Source organism: Cottoperca gobio, chromosome 22, assembly GCF_900634415.1.
Source record: "Cottoperca gobio chromosome 22, fCotGob3.1, whole genome shotgun sequence".
Lineage (NCBI taxonomy): Eukaryota > Metazoa > Chordata > Actinopteri > Perciformes > Bovichtidae > Cottoperca > Cottoperca gobio.
This window is the reverse complement of record NC_041376.1, coordinates 3,607,511-3,620,559: the sequence shown is the minus strand read 5'-3', so window position 1 is coordinate 3,620,559 and position 13,049 is coordinate 3,607,511. Positions and strand designations below refer to the sequence as shown.

The following is a 13,049-nucleotide window of genomic DNA, read 5'->3' as shown; positions in this document are numbered from 1 at the left end:
AGAGCGAGAGAAAATGTTATATTTATATCCTTAAAGGGATAGTTTGGATGTTTTGAAGTCGGGTTTTATAAGGTGCTACCTACAAAGTCTAAAGTCTTGTCTTGACAGTTCGGGTCATAATTTTACTGTTGACTTGAGATTCTTGACGTTTTTTATCTTACCTGTGTCTAACAGCAGGCTCTGGACTGATTGAGCCTTCCGAAGACCGGATGAGGAGTTCAGATGTGAGACGGCGGCTCGGGCCGTCGGGCCCAAGTTCCTCCTGGACTCCACCAAGGTTTGGACCTTCTTCTTCAGTGGGGAGGGCCGGTGGAACTGCTGGACTGAGGAGGTCTCCTCCTCGTTCTGCTGATCTGTAGTCTGCTGGATCTGGTTCCCGACCTGAGGAGGCTGTGTTTGGTCCTGATTGGCCCTGTTTTGGGACTGTTCCTGGTCCTGTAGTGAGAAGGTTTGGTCCTGGTCCTGGTTCTGTTTCTGGGTTTGGTCCTGGTTCGATGACACCCTCCTCTCCTTGGTCTGGTTCTGGTTCTCCTCCATCAGAGGTTTGACCTCTGAAACCAGAGGACGGGTCTTCACCTCCCCTCCTCCTCCCCCGGTGGTCCGAGATGGAAGAGGAAACACAGTCCGACTGAGGACAAGAGGAAAAACAAGGAGAGACTCTTCATCAAAAACATGACCATCAACATGGTGAGTAAGAAAGAAGTGTGGATTTGTGTGTGTTGATATTTTACCTTCCAGATGAATTCTGGGAGAGGAACCTGGAGGAGATGCTGAGACTTTCACTGGAGCTGTGAGACGCTTTGCTCGGACTCCCTATCAACACACAGTTTACAGTTTTAATCCTCCAAAAATCATTAAATCCACCTGTTTTGAGGCCAGGTCACACCAGAAAACGTCGGACGTCAGAGAAAAACAAATGCAAGGCAAGTTTAAAGTCCTTCAAGACAAGTCCTGACTTTGAGTTATACATAACACACAACATAAACACAAACAAATGTCTACTTTCAAATATAAAAAAGGCGGTTTAATCTTCTGTATTATAAATAGCTGAAGCATATAATTCAAAAGTCATAAAGGTTCAAGATGATAAAGGAGTTCCTCAGGGAACCTCACTGGATCCTCCACAGTTTAGCACTACATTATCTACTTTATGCAGAGAACATGTATGTATCTACAGTAAGCTGCACTGCTGCTGGTTTGTTTACATAGAAAATAAGGTGCTGACTCCTGCTGTACCTGAGCCTGAGAGGTCGGCCAGTGTGACAAAGTTTTCTTTCAGGAAAGCTTCCTGGTCTGGAGTCTGTAGGACGACCTGAGAGGCCTTGACCTCTCCTCCTCGTTCTCCTCTTCCTCTCTCCTCTTCATCCTCCTCCATCTCCAGCTCAGAGGAGTTTCCATCCACACTGATAGGCTCTGTGGGCTCTGAATCTGAAGTCAAGACGGTGAGAAGAGAGAGAGAGTGAGGCAGATTATAGCAGTTGAGTGACTCTGTGTCTCTGTTATGAGATTATTAGAAATTGGTTCATCGAGATAAGCTCTCTCTCTCTCTCTCTCTGTCTCTCTCTGTCTCTCTCTCTCTCTCTCTCTCTCTCTCTCTCTCTCTCTCTCTCTCTCTCTCTCTCTCTCTCTCTCACCATCCCCTGCAGGTCTGACTGGACTGGATAGTCTGGAGCTGAATCCCAGTGAGCAGCCGCTGTCTGGACTTGGTTTGTCCTGACGTTCACCTGCAGCAGCAGGACGTGCCTCCTTCACCTGGAACTCACTGACAGGAAGGTGTGGTGTTTACAACAAAGTCAATAACCAACTGTGCATACCAATAACCATACTACATATATTATTTAGTATGCCAGATAAATATATAGCATGTCCCAATACATAGTATGCCAAATGCAGTATGCCAAAAATACCAGGATGTCCTTCTGCATCTGGTTGCACTTTGCAGTATGCAAGCCAGCATGCTTTTCTGGTTATTTCTTATGTTATGTAATATTAAGTAGTTTTTCCCAATTGTATGCATACTGAATGCAACAGTATGTACTTTGTAAGTGCAAATGCAGTACTTACTAAAAGTAAAAAGAAAAAGAATGTGATTTGGAACGCAGCTCGATAAACAGAATCAGACCTACCTTCCTGCCAGGCTCACTCTGTCCTTCCCATTGGTCAGGATACAGCACTAGAGCCTCCCCGTCCGGGCTCTGATTGGAGAGCTGGATAAAGTCTGGCCTCTGATTGGTCCTTGCGTCATCGTCTTCAGCCTTTACAGACAGGACCACACACCATCAACTCATCAATCTGAGCGTGCAGCGTAGATATTTGTGATAAAATGTCTAAGTGAACCTTGAGGTTAGATAGATGTGCATGTTCTCACCCATGCAGTGGTGACCTGCAGACTGATGGTGCTCCCCAGCTCCTGATTGGTCCTGTGAAGCCCCGCCTCCACACCTGGGTCCCTCCTCTGGTTGCATGAGGAGGGGCTTACATCCCGAGGACGTGTCTTCACCTGGGTAGGCCGGACAAAAGGTTAACTCTGCCTTAATCACAAAATTAGGTGTTTTCTTAAAGCGATACACACACACAAAATGGTTTTCTTCATCCTGCTGACCTCCTCTTGCTCCGCCTGCTGCTCCGCCTGTCTGTCAGGGCAGTACGAGTCCAGCAGTCTCAGGTCCAACATAGACTTCACCATCAGGACACCGTCGCCGCCCGTCCTCCTGGACCACTGACGGCGAGGTAGTCGACCCGACGCCTCCTGAGGAGTCCCAAAGAAACACTGAGGTACTCATTTCTAATAAAACAATGTTGTGTTATCTTTGACCTTTAACATATTAAATGCCAACATGTTTAAACCTACGTGTTCATCAAACATCAAACTCTTTATTGCACATATTTAGATTTCCAGTGTTACCACTCAGGGTTTCTTTTACACATAATGCCGGTCATCACATCCACTCACCTTGCCGTCTCTGCTGCGCTGAGAGTCGAACTTCTCATCAGACATTTCTGCAGGAAAATACATAAAACAGGAAATCATTTATTGTTCCAGCTGCTCATCTTTTCCTACAGTTTAACTTCACCTACACTCTTTAAATACTCTTTAAATCACTTTGTCTGTGTTTGGGTCATCAATATTATCATTAGAATCAAAAAGTTTCATGTAAACATGACAATAATTCCTCGTTACCGCTTTAGCATGTTGTGTAACCATGGTAACAGACCTGTCTCCTCCTCTTCCTGTAGGCATCCTGCTGTGACCACATAAGGGCAGCTGCGCTCCTCATCCTCCTCCTCTTCCTCCTCCTTGTCGCTGTCAGAAGACATGGTGACGACGCGAGGAGACGACGCCTCCCGACTGCTACATAATGTTTAATAAACATGACAGGATCAAACAATATATAATATAATAATATATATAAATAATATATTGCAGTTTCAAATTACTGAACTTTTTATCAATGTATTTTATTTATTGTCTTTTGTTATTAATGTTTACTCTTTCTCAACATGCTATACTATGGATTATTTTATGACTTTTTATGAAATACTATAACTTTTATTTGCATTTCTATGAAATATTATACTATGACATTTTAAAAACATTTTATTCCATGCTATACTATGACTTTTCTTTATGACTTTTTAATGACATTATTTATGACATTGTTATGTATATGATATCAGTGGAAGAAATTATTCCTCAGCTGTTTTTTAAAGGTAATATAAGAGAAGAATTCAAGATTTATTACGCTTTTTGTACACTTTAAATGTGTTGTGTTATCACTTAAATAACTTTTATTCAGGTTAAAACAAAAATTGTGATATAATTCATGATAGCGTGTGTGAATAGAGGTTCGTTTAACAGCAGCTGTGAAGCCGAACATTCACCTGAGGTTCACCACTTTTTGCTGAGGTGCATTCTGGGACGTCTGAGTGCTGCTGGGAGGTCGGAGGTCGGCAAGTCGCTGCCTCATCCTGATGGTCAACTCTGGACTGAGACGCCACACGAAGATACAGCTGCACACAAACACAAACAGAGGTTTCAATAGAACCTTTATTAAATTGTTTGTTCTACATGTTGTGATGTAACAATAATAAATAGAACATTAAAGAATGTGTTCATGAGGATCTGATGGCATCATAAAACACACTGATCTCAGTTTGTTGTGCTGATCTTTGAACATTAGCTGAACATGGTGAGACGTACCTGTCTCCAGACACTGTGATCAGGTGTCTGCAGTCACTGGTGAACTTCAGACCGGTTACAATCTCTGAGAGACAGACAGAGATATATTACATACACAAATACTCTCATTCATACTTGTCTTAATGTATGTGTGTGTGACAATAAGCATACTTAAAACCTTTTCATCCATACTTACATTCATTCATAAATACTTACAATGAATCATTCAAACATACATTTACAAATACATACATACATACATTCACACATACAATAATTTACTGACCAGAGTGTCCGAACATGGTGGCCACACACTCTCCAGAGTAGAAGTCAAATATACTGATGTTCTTATCTGAACAGGAAGTGGCGATGTAGAGACCTGAGGGGTCAATCTGCACCTGAGGAGACAGAGGAGGAGTTCACACCTGCGAGCTGAACGTGTTATTAATCATCTATAAGTGTTGGTTGAGTGGTGCGACATACTTTAATGAGAGTCCCATCCTCGCCCTGAGAGCCTTTATACATCTTCTTCTGTTTCCCGTTACTGATGTTGAAGATCCTGCAGGGGGAAGAAAAAAAGCTCAAATAAAAAACTTCACGATCATATTTGTGTTTTGAATGTTTCATCATTGTGTATAATTTGGGTGTTTTGTTGTGAGACTCACATCAAACTAAATGATGTATTAGTATTCTATCATAGTAAATACTGTACAAGATGGGGCGGTCACAATATCACATTTTACTACACGATAATTGTGTCCAAATTAATTCATGATAATGATTTTATCGCGATATCTATAGAAAAAATCAGTCAAATTCATCTTTAACATTGTTTATTGTGCGTTTTCTTTATTTTTTAGCAAATTAATTACACTCAAATTAAAATAAGGCGCTGGATTATTTACCTATTATCATATGTGTATTATCTATTCAATTCTATGCTATATTGCTGTACTAAATATTATATTATGTAATATCTTACACTATGTTATACTACATACTATGATATATTGTTGTACTATACTAAATATTATACTATAATAATATATTATTACACTACTCATATCCTATAATATAGCATAATGCACCATATTATATGAGATTATGATACATGATTACATTATATCATATTAATACAAGACACATTTCATATATTAGTCTAGTGAACAGGTCCAAATACTTTGGTATAGTTTGTTTTAATTACCTTTAATAACCTCCTTTATTTATCTGAATTTATTTCTGCTGCTGCAACAACTGAATAACCCCACCGCCATCAGTAAAGGTTAATCTTGCCGTGTCTTCTCACTCTGACCAGCAGGTGGCAGTCTGAACACGCACAGAGCAGCCAGACTGGAAACCATGAAGATTTCAATAATAAAAGATGAGCTCCTCATAACTGGCACCAGAATGAATGAATGAATAATTGAACAGATGAATGAATGCTAGCTGCTTTGTGTCTCTTTGTGGTGCATTCAGCACATTCAACATTATCATATTTAAATCAAACCTGGAAAACAGTCAAAGAACATGGAAGTTATTAAAGAGGCCGATGTGAATACAGAAACTATTTCCTGCTGTTCTTCAGCTGACTGCTGGGTCACAGGAGGCAAAAGCTCCCACAGCACTTGAACGCACCATCATAGTTTTTAAATGTATTGTAATGAACGAGGAAAAGAAGACGAAACAGCAGGATGTTGTTTTTAATCAAAGAAAGGAAATGAAAAAAGGTAAGAGAGGAAATTAAAAGGAAAGCAAACAGAAGAGAGGAGGAGGGAAGAGAAGAAGAAACAAAAGAAGAAGAAGAAGAAGAAGAAGAAGAAGAAGAAGAAGAAGAAGAAGAAGAAGAAGAAGAAGAAGAAGAAGAAGAAGAAAGGATCATGGCAGTTAATCCTAATTCACCTTCTGGTGCCAGCTGGGTAATAATCCTGTTTGCAGACTAAACAATCACACAGCACACCACACAGCACACCACACACGCACACGCACGCGCACGCACGCACGCACGCACGCACGCACGCACGCACGCACACACACACATTATACCTGATACTGCGGTCCTGACAGCCCACCGCTGCGTACTTCCTGGTCGGTTCGACGTCCATGTCGTACAGAGTCGTCTTCCTCACCACATGATGAGTCCGAGTGAACACCAAACCTTCGTCCACCTGCAGGAGAAGAAGAAGTTTCTTCAATGTTTCTCTGAGACACACAAGTGAAGTTTGTTTGCACATTTTCATCAAAATTGAACCACCATGGGACTTTAATTCCGAAGAAATATTAGCATGCGTGTATATAAATATAAATATAAATATACAATTCAAAGCATACAGAGAGACGTTGAGGAGATGCTAAAACATGCACATGTAATCACAACATAGAAGCTGAATTAAATGTTGCAGCTGGTAAAAGAGGAGCTCATTTTACTTTATATACTGCTGGATAGTTTAATCTATAATTATACATCATCATTTATTAGTTAATTATATTTTGTATTTATCTGAATCTGCAAAGTAACTAAAGAAATCAGTTAAATATAAAAAGAAAAGTACAATATCCCTCTGAGATGTAGGGGAGTCCAGCTGATTAAACACATCAACACTGTGACATCACTCAGGTGTTGCTCTCACCTGCTGAGCGGTGCGGAAGTAGACGCTCTTATCGGCTCCGCAGCTGATCATCCTCACTTTACCCTCATTGGCTGACAGACAGGAAGAAGAAGGTGACGTCAGAGAGGACAAACATCAGCAGCAGAGTTAATACAACTTTAACATGAGGAGGGGTCAGAGGTCAGCGTGACTGACCGGCGAATCGGACGGCAGTGATGGAGGACGAGTGTTCGTCCAGAGTCTGAACCAGACTGTACTCTTTGCTCGCGTCCAGGATGTGGATCAAACGATCACGACTGGCCGTGGCTAACAACTGGAGACCTGAGAGGCAGACAGACAGGCAGACAGGCAGACAGACACATAGGGAGGCAGACAGACAGACAGACACACAGAGAGGCAGACAGACTTATTTTTGAGACACATCATGATTCTTTAGAAACGATTTAGTTATTCTATACAGTCTGACAGGATTAAACTGTGTGTGTTCGTCCAGATTGCTGAGCTGGCGTCTTCTCACTCAGCACTTTGCTGTTAAACTGTGTGTGTGTGTGTGTGTGTGTGTGTGTGTGTGTGTGTGTGTGTGTGTGTTTACGAGCCTCAGCATTCCTCTCTCTCTGTTTAGTTGTTTCCTGGTCGACAGAAATGCGTCTTATTGTTGAGTTTGCTGGTTTTACTATCGAGCAGTAAGACCCACCGAGAGGTTTACTGGCCTGTTTTATTGTGTGTGTGTGTGTGTGTGTGTGTGTGTGTGTGTGTGTGTGTGTGTGTGTGTGTGTGTTAATGCCAGATGTAGTTCGCACACACTAACAGGCTTAAGAAGCCGCCAGATTCTCACATGGAAGGCCAATCACACCAGAGTTTATACTTTACTACAACTCTTCTATTAATTTCTTTAATTGAATTTCTTTATTTGGACACTGTGTTTGCTTAGATGGAAAAGAAAATTGGCGATACCATGTTTTGTTATCTTTGCTAACATTTAAGACCATTTTGTGCATCATTTCTATCTGTAATAAACTTATGATCTACACAAGAGCAACTTCCTCCTCAATCACCTAAAACTATTAGACCAACCAAACCATGCAAATATTATATTTAATTTAACAATTTAAATATCAGTTATAGTTTCTGTATATTTCGGTGCCAGGTTAGTATTTCTGGTGGAGATTATAAATCCTTATCTTTATGTTAATATTACTTTTATCATTTGACATTTGTAATACATGTGTAACTGTAGGGTGTGGACTCATCCTCATTATAAACTCCCCAAATTAGAAATATTACAAAAAGATATGACCTCAGTAAATTTACTTTCCTGTCACAAGTGAATCAACTGATCTTTTTAAATCACCATGACATGAGATGAACTCTTATTGGCTGAGTCACATGTGACGTCACAAAAGCCACAACTGAAGCACCAACACACCGCGGTGGAGGTCAGCCTCAGTGCATCCACCCTGCAGCAGCTCTGCAGGTTCACTGCCTTGCTCACGGGCAAAGAAGATGCTGGTTGAGGTCATGTGACAGGGGAGGTAGCGTGGGTAATATTCCCACCGCTTTGACCTGCAGGCATTAAATGCTTTTTCGACACTTCGCTAGCCTGGGAACCAGACGAATCTGCGATCTCGTGTTTTATTAGCTCTGAGAGACGTGTCTGGTCCTCCTTCTCTTTGGACAGATTTCCAGCGGACTGAGACGTGCTGGGCCCATCACAGTCAAAAGAGGAAAGAGGACCGTCGTTGAAGCATTTTCAAAACAAAATATGCATTGAAAAAAAATGGCTGCAAATGATGTGGAACTTTCTCTTTAGGCCGCTCAGCATCGAACACACTGGACGGTATAAGTGCGAGACTGCACTGTGTTTCTTTATGTTGTCATTTATTATGTTTATATGCTGCATTATAATTGTGATAGAGTACAAAGTAGTTTCTCACCCGTATCTGGTTTGGAGAACTCGAGGCAGAGAATCTCTGAGTCGTGAGCCTGAACGTTCAAGATCTCCTCCATACCGTCCAGATCATGGATCCTACACACACACACACACACACACACACACACACACACACACACAGTATCACAAATGTGTGCAGACTTTATTACTCATTGTGTCCTCTACCTGCAGACCCCCGGTCCCCTCACCTGAGGACTCCCATGCGGTCTCCAGAGGCCAGGTGCTGTCCATCCGGACTGACTCTCAGGGTCCTGATGCCCGCCCGGCTCTGGTCGGTCTGCTGCCCCTCGGAGCCCGATGACCCCGCCTTCTCCGAGCTGCCACCGTTGACGGTGTCACTCTCTGGGTCCAGGAGGCTGGTGACGTTGTCGTCCACGTAAATTATCTTCTGTAGGTCCTGGGGGGGGTCAGAGGTCAGGCGGTCAATGAGGTCAGGAGGGTGTCAGGGAGTGTTCATTTCGTTACCAAAAACTATGACGAAATATTGTCAACAACCTTTTCTTCTATGACTAAGAGCAGACGATGACTCGACGGCACTAAAATGAACACGTGTGTCAGTTCAGGTGTAAGTGAAGGTGTGTGTAACATAAATATAAAATAAAGATGCGTGTTCTCCTACGGGGCTCAGGATGTTCCTGGTGAGGAGTTTGTGGCCGTCGGTGTTCCACAGACGGATGGTGTTGTCTGAGGAGCAGGACAAGGAACGACCCGGGGGGGAGATGCACCTCACCTCCTCCTGCCCCTCCCCCTCCCCCCTCTGGGTACACCTGCAGGAGACACAAGAGATACACAGATAACTCATGTTTTAGTGAGAAGGTGCAGCTGTATGGAGATAACCTTCATCTGTCCATTACGTTGGCTTTTTCTGAATTGGCCCAATTCACAGCGATGTCTCTAAGTCTGGATGCTTTTGATAATATTGTGATTCTTGGCTAAAATCATAAGTATTTCCTTTTATAGACGGCAAGCAGCGACGTCTGTGGAGTGACGCGGGTGATCCAACCTGTGAACTGAAGTCATGTGGCTCCTGGACCAAAGAAAACATTTTCTCTTCCCAAAGAAATCTTCTTGTAATTAAGTTTTATTACTCAATACATAAAATAAGTAATTACAGGAGCCCATCGGTTTAAAAGCTTCTGTCTTTACATTGTTACACGTTACTGTGTTTCAGCTCTGTGACCTTTGACCTCTCAGGAATGTGTCAGTGATTTATAAACACTGACCTCCAGGCTCCACACACAGGAGGAGTGGTAGAGAGCAGAGTAGAGTTTTCCCGCCCTGCGGGGGTCTCGCAGGTCTCGGACGTCCCACACGTAAACACTGTGGTCGTTGTAGACGCACGACAGCCAGCGGGTGGCGGGGTCGTAGGTCACCGCCACCGTGTCCGGGTACCGGGCCTCCGGCCTGCAGGTGAACAACTGACTGAGGAGGAAACAGAGAGAGGGCTCCTGAAGGATTGTGGGATACAGAGATGTTATCATACCAACACAAATTAAAAACAAACTGACTGTTCTGAGTTTGAATAAAGTTCTGCAGTCTGACATCATGCGACCTCTGGCAAACGTCAGACCTAGAGTCGATCGTGGCACACCGCCACGCAGGAAATGTGCCTGGCGAGATTAGTTCTTGTTGAGTCTCTTCCCAAATCGTCCCTCACTATTATTTTCTTCTCATTTTTATTCGTTGACAAAAGTTTCAATAGATTTATTCAAAGTTTTTGTCCCAATAAATTCGTTTTTATTTGGTTATAGTCTGTGAAAATATGTCGTTGACAAAAACTGTGTGTGTGTGTGTGTGTGTGTGTGCGTGTCTGTGTGTGTGTGTGTGTGTTACCTGGCGTCCACCATACTGCCGATGTCAGCTCCCAGACAGTGTGGGCGGGGCAGAGTGCACAGGAAGTGCAGGTTGACGGGACTGAAAGCTCGAACCGTCCCGTCAGAACAACCACAGAAGATCAACTCGTCTGTGACGGACAGACAGGTAGCCTGAGACGCCTGAGGACAGACAGACAGGCAGACAGACAGGCAGACAGACAGACAGGTGAGTCATGATTTCTCTTCATCTTGCTGAGTTATGAGGACACCATGAAGATGAAGATCTTTGATCCCGCAGTGATGTGAGGAACATGAGAAACCTGGTCCGCGGGCTTTGAGACTAATTAAATGCCATGAACGTGTCTACGGGAGGAAATAGGACAATTTTATTCCACGTTTGGTGCTCTAATGAACATGTTTGACTTCTTTGTGTCTCTCTGAATTAAAGACTGAACATTTAAATGAAGTGAGAAAATGTGAGTGGGTTGAAGATTCAGACAAAGACGGCTGTGTTACTGAGCTGCTGCTGTAGTACCAGTACTGTAGCTTTTCAGTACTGCAGTATTAGTAGTACCGCATGGCGTGGAAGTGACCCCGTACCGCTCTGCATTGAGCGGGTTGGCACCAGTGTATGTGTGTGTGTGTGTGTGTGTGTGAATGTTGGCATGTGTTATAACGACTCGGTGGACTAGAAAAGCGTCAGTCTCAGTACTCCAGCATTCGTACTGTAGCAGTGAGTGGATGCTGGATGTTGGTGGAGGTGAGTGATGCTGCGTTCAGGGTCCTCTGTGAATCAGAGTGTGAAGGGTGAACTGTTGGTTATGAATGACAGCGAGTGTGCTGTGAAACCGACCAATGGGGTGAAAGAAAAAGGAAGCGGGCGTGTCTGAGTCAGTCAGTTCAGCCAGTATTATAGCCATAATCACTTAATTATTATTTTATAGTTTTAGCCTTTATGTCCCGGCAACTATAACAAAGACATTTCTGTCTGGATTCAAGCCGTAATGAGAGGATCAGCTGACGTTCAGTGACGTTGTCGAGGTGTCACAGGCTGAACTGACTGAGTCCAGGTGAGATGACGACTTACGGGGGCAGAGTCGACTGTCTGCACGGGAAGCGGAGGAGGAAGCAGAGGAACTTCACATTAGAGTGTTTCACATTGAAAACAGACACACAGTGAAATATTTAGAGTTAACATCAGCTGTGCTTCTCGTCAGCACCTGAAGCCACACCCAACAGTGATGTCACAGTGTCCCGGGGTACACTGTGACATCACTGCAGCCAGCTGGGAGTTACAGTATATCTCAAAAGTGAGTACACCCTTTAGATTTTTGCAAATATTCTGTTATATCCTTTCAGGGGATAACATTATCCTACTGAAACTTTGATATAACTTAAAGTAGTCAGTGTGCTGCTTGAATAACAGTATAGATTTATTGTCCTTTGAAAATTACTCAGTACACAGCTGTTAATGTCTAAACAGCTGGCAACAAAAGTGAGTACACCCCATAGTGAACATGTCCTAATTGTGCCCAATGATGTTGTTTTCCCGCCCTGGTGTCATGTGACTCGTTAGTGTTACAAGGATTCAGGTGTAAATGATAAGCAGGGCTGTTAAATTTGGTGTTTTGGGCACAATTCTCTCTGAATGCTGGACAACATGGCACCTCATGGCAAGGAACTCTCTGAGCGGCTGAAAAAAAGGATTATTGCGCTTCACAAAGATGGCCTTGGCTATAAGAAGATTGCCAACACCATGAAAATGAGTTGCAGCACAGTGGCTAAGATCATACAGCGGTTTTCCAGGACAGGTTCCACTCGGAACAGGCCTCGCCAGGGTCGACCAAAGAAGTTGAGTCCACGTGCTCAGCGTCATATCCAGAGGTTGGTTTCCAAAAATAGACGTGCGAGTGCTTCCAGCATTGCTGCAGAGGTTGCAGAAGTGGGATGTCAGCCTGTCAGTGCCCAGACCATACGCCGCACACTGCATCAAATCGGTTTGTATGGCCGTCGCCCCAGACAGAAGCCCCTTCTGAAACCGATGCATAAGAAAGCCCGCAAACAGTTTGCTGAAGACAATGAATCCAAGAACATGAGTTACTGGAACCATGTCCTGTGGTCTGATGAGACCAAAATAAACCTGTTTGGGTCAGATGGTGTCCGGCGTGTGTGGCGGCACCCTGGTGAGGAGTACCAAGACAAATGTGTTTTGCCTACAGTCAAGCATGGTGGTGGCAGCATCATGGTCTGGGGCTGCATGAGTGCTGCCGGCACTGGGGAGCTGCATTTCATTGAGGGACACATGAATTCCAATATATACTGTGACATCCTGCAGCAGAGCATGATCCCCTCTCTTCGGAAACTGGGCCGTAGGGCAGTTTTCCAACATGATAATGACCCTAAACACACCTCCAAGATGACAACGGCCTTGCTGAAGAAGCTGAAGGTTAAGGTGATGGACTGGCCAAGTATGTCTCCAGACCTAAACCCAATTGAGC

The 13,049-nt window shown here is 43.5% G+C and overlaps 1 protein-coding gene across 1 annotated transcript in view; it reads right to left on the bottom strand.

Annotated features, from left to right (window-relative positions):
- The window catches only part of mapkbp1 (mitogen-activated protein kinase binding protein 1), a 33,218-nt gene that overhangs the window by 2,865 nt on the left and 17,304 nt on the right, over positions 1–13,049 (bottom strand). The window contains 23 exon segments of the mRNA XM_029461166.1: positions 162–628; positions 732–813; positions 1,237–1,428; positions 1,635–1,762; positions 2,113–2,255; positions 2,369–2,500; positions 2,603–2,749; positions 2,954–3,000; positions 3,216–3,352; positions 3,883–4,011; positions 4,202–4,265; positions 4,467–4,578; positions 4,664–4,739; positions 6,224–6,345; positions 6,808–6,878; positions 6,982–7,107; positions 8,721–8,812; positions 8,926–9,134; positions 9,357–9,437; positions 9,439–9,504; positions 9,961–10,159; positions 10,571–10,731; positions 11,639–11,656. Coding sequence (XP_029317026.1) covers positions 162–628; positions 732–813; positions 1,237–1,428; positions 1,635–1,762; positions 2,113–2,255; positions 2,369–2,500; positions 2,603–2,749; positions 2,954–3,000; positions 3,216–3,352; positions 3,883–4,011; positions 4,202–4,265; positions 4,467–4,578; positions 4,664–4,739; positions 6,224–6,345; positions 6,808–6,878; positions 6,982–7,107; positions 8,721–8,812; positions 8,926–9,134; positions 9,357–9,437; positions 9,439–9,504; positions 9,961–10,159; positions 10,571–10,731; positions 11,639–11,656 — 3,001 coding nt within the window.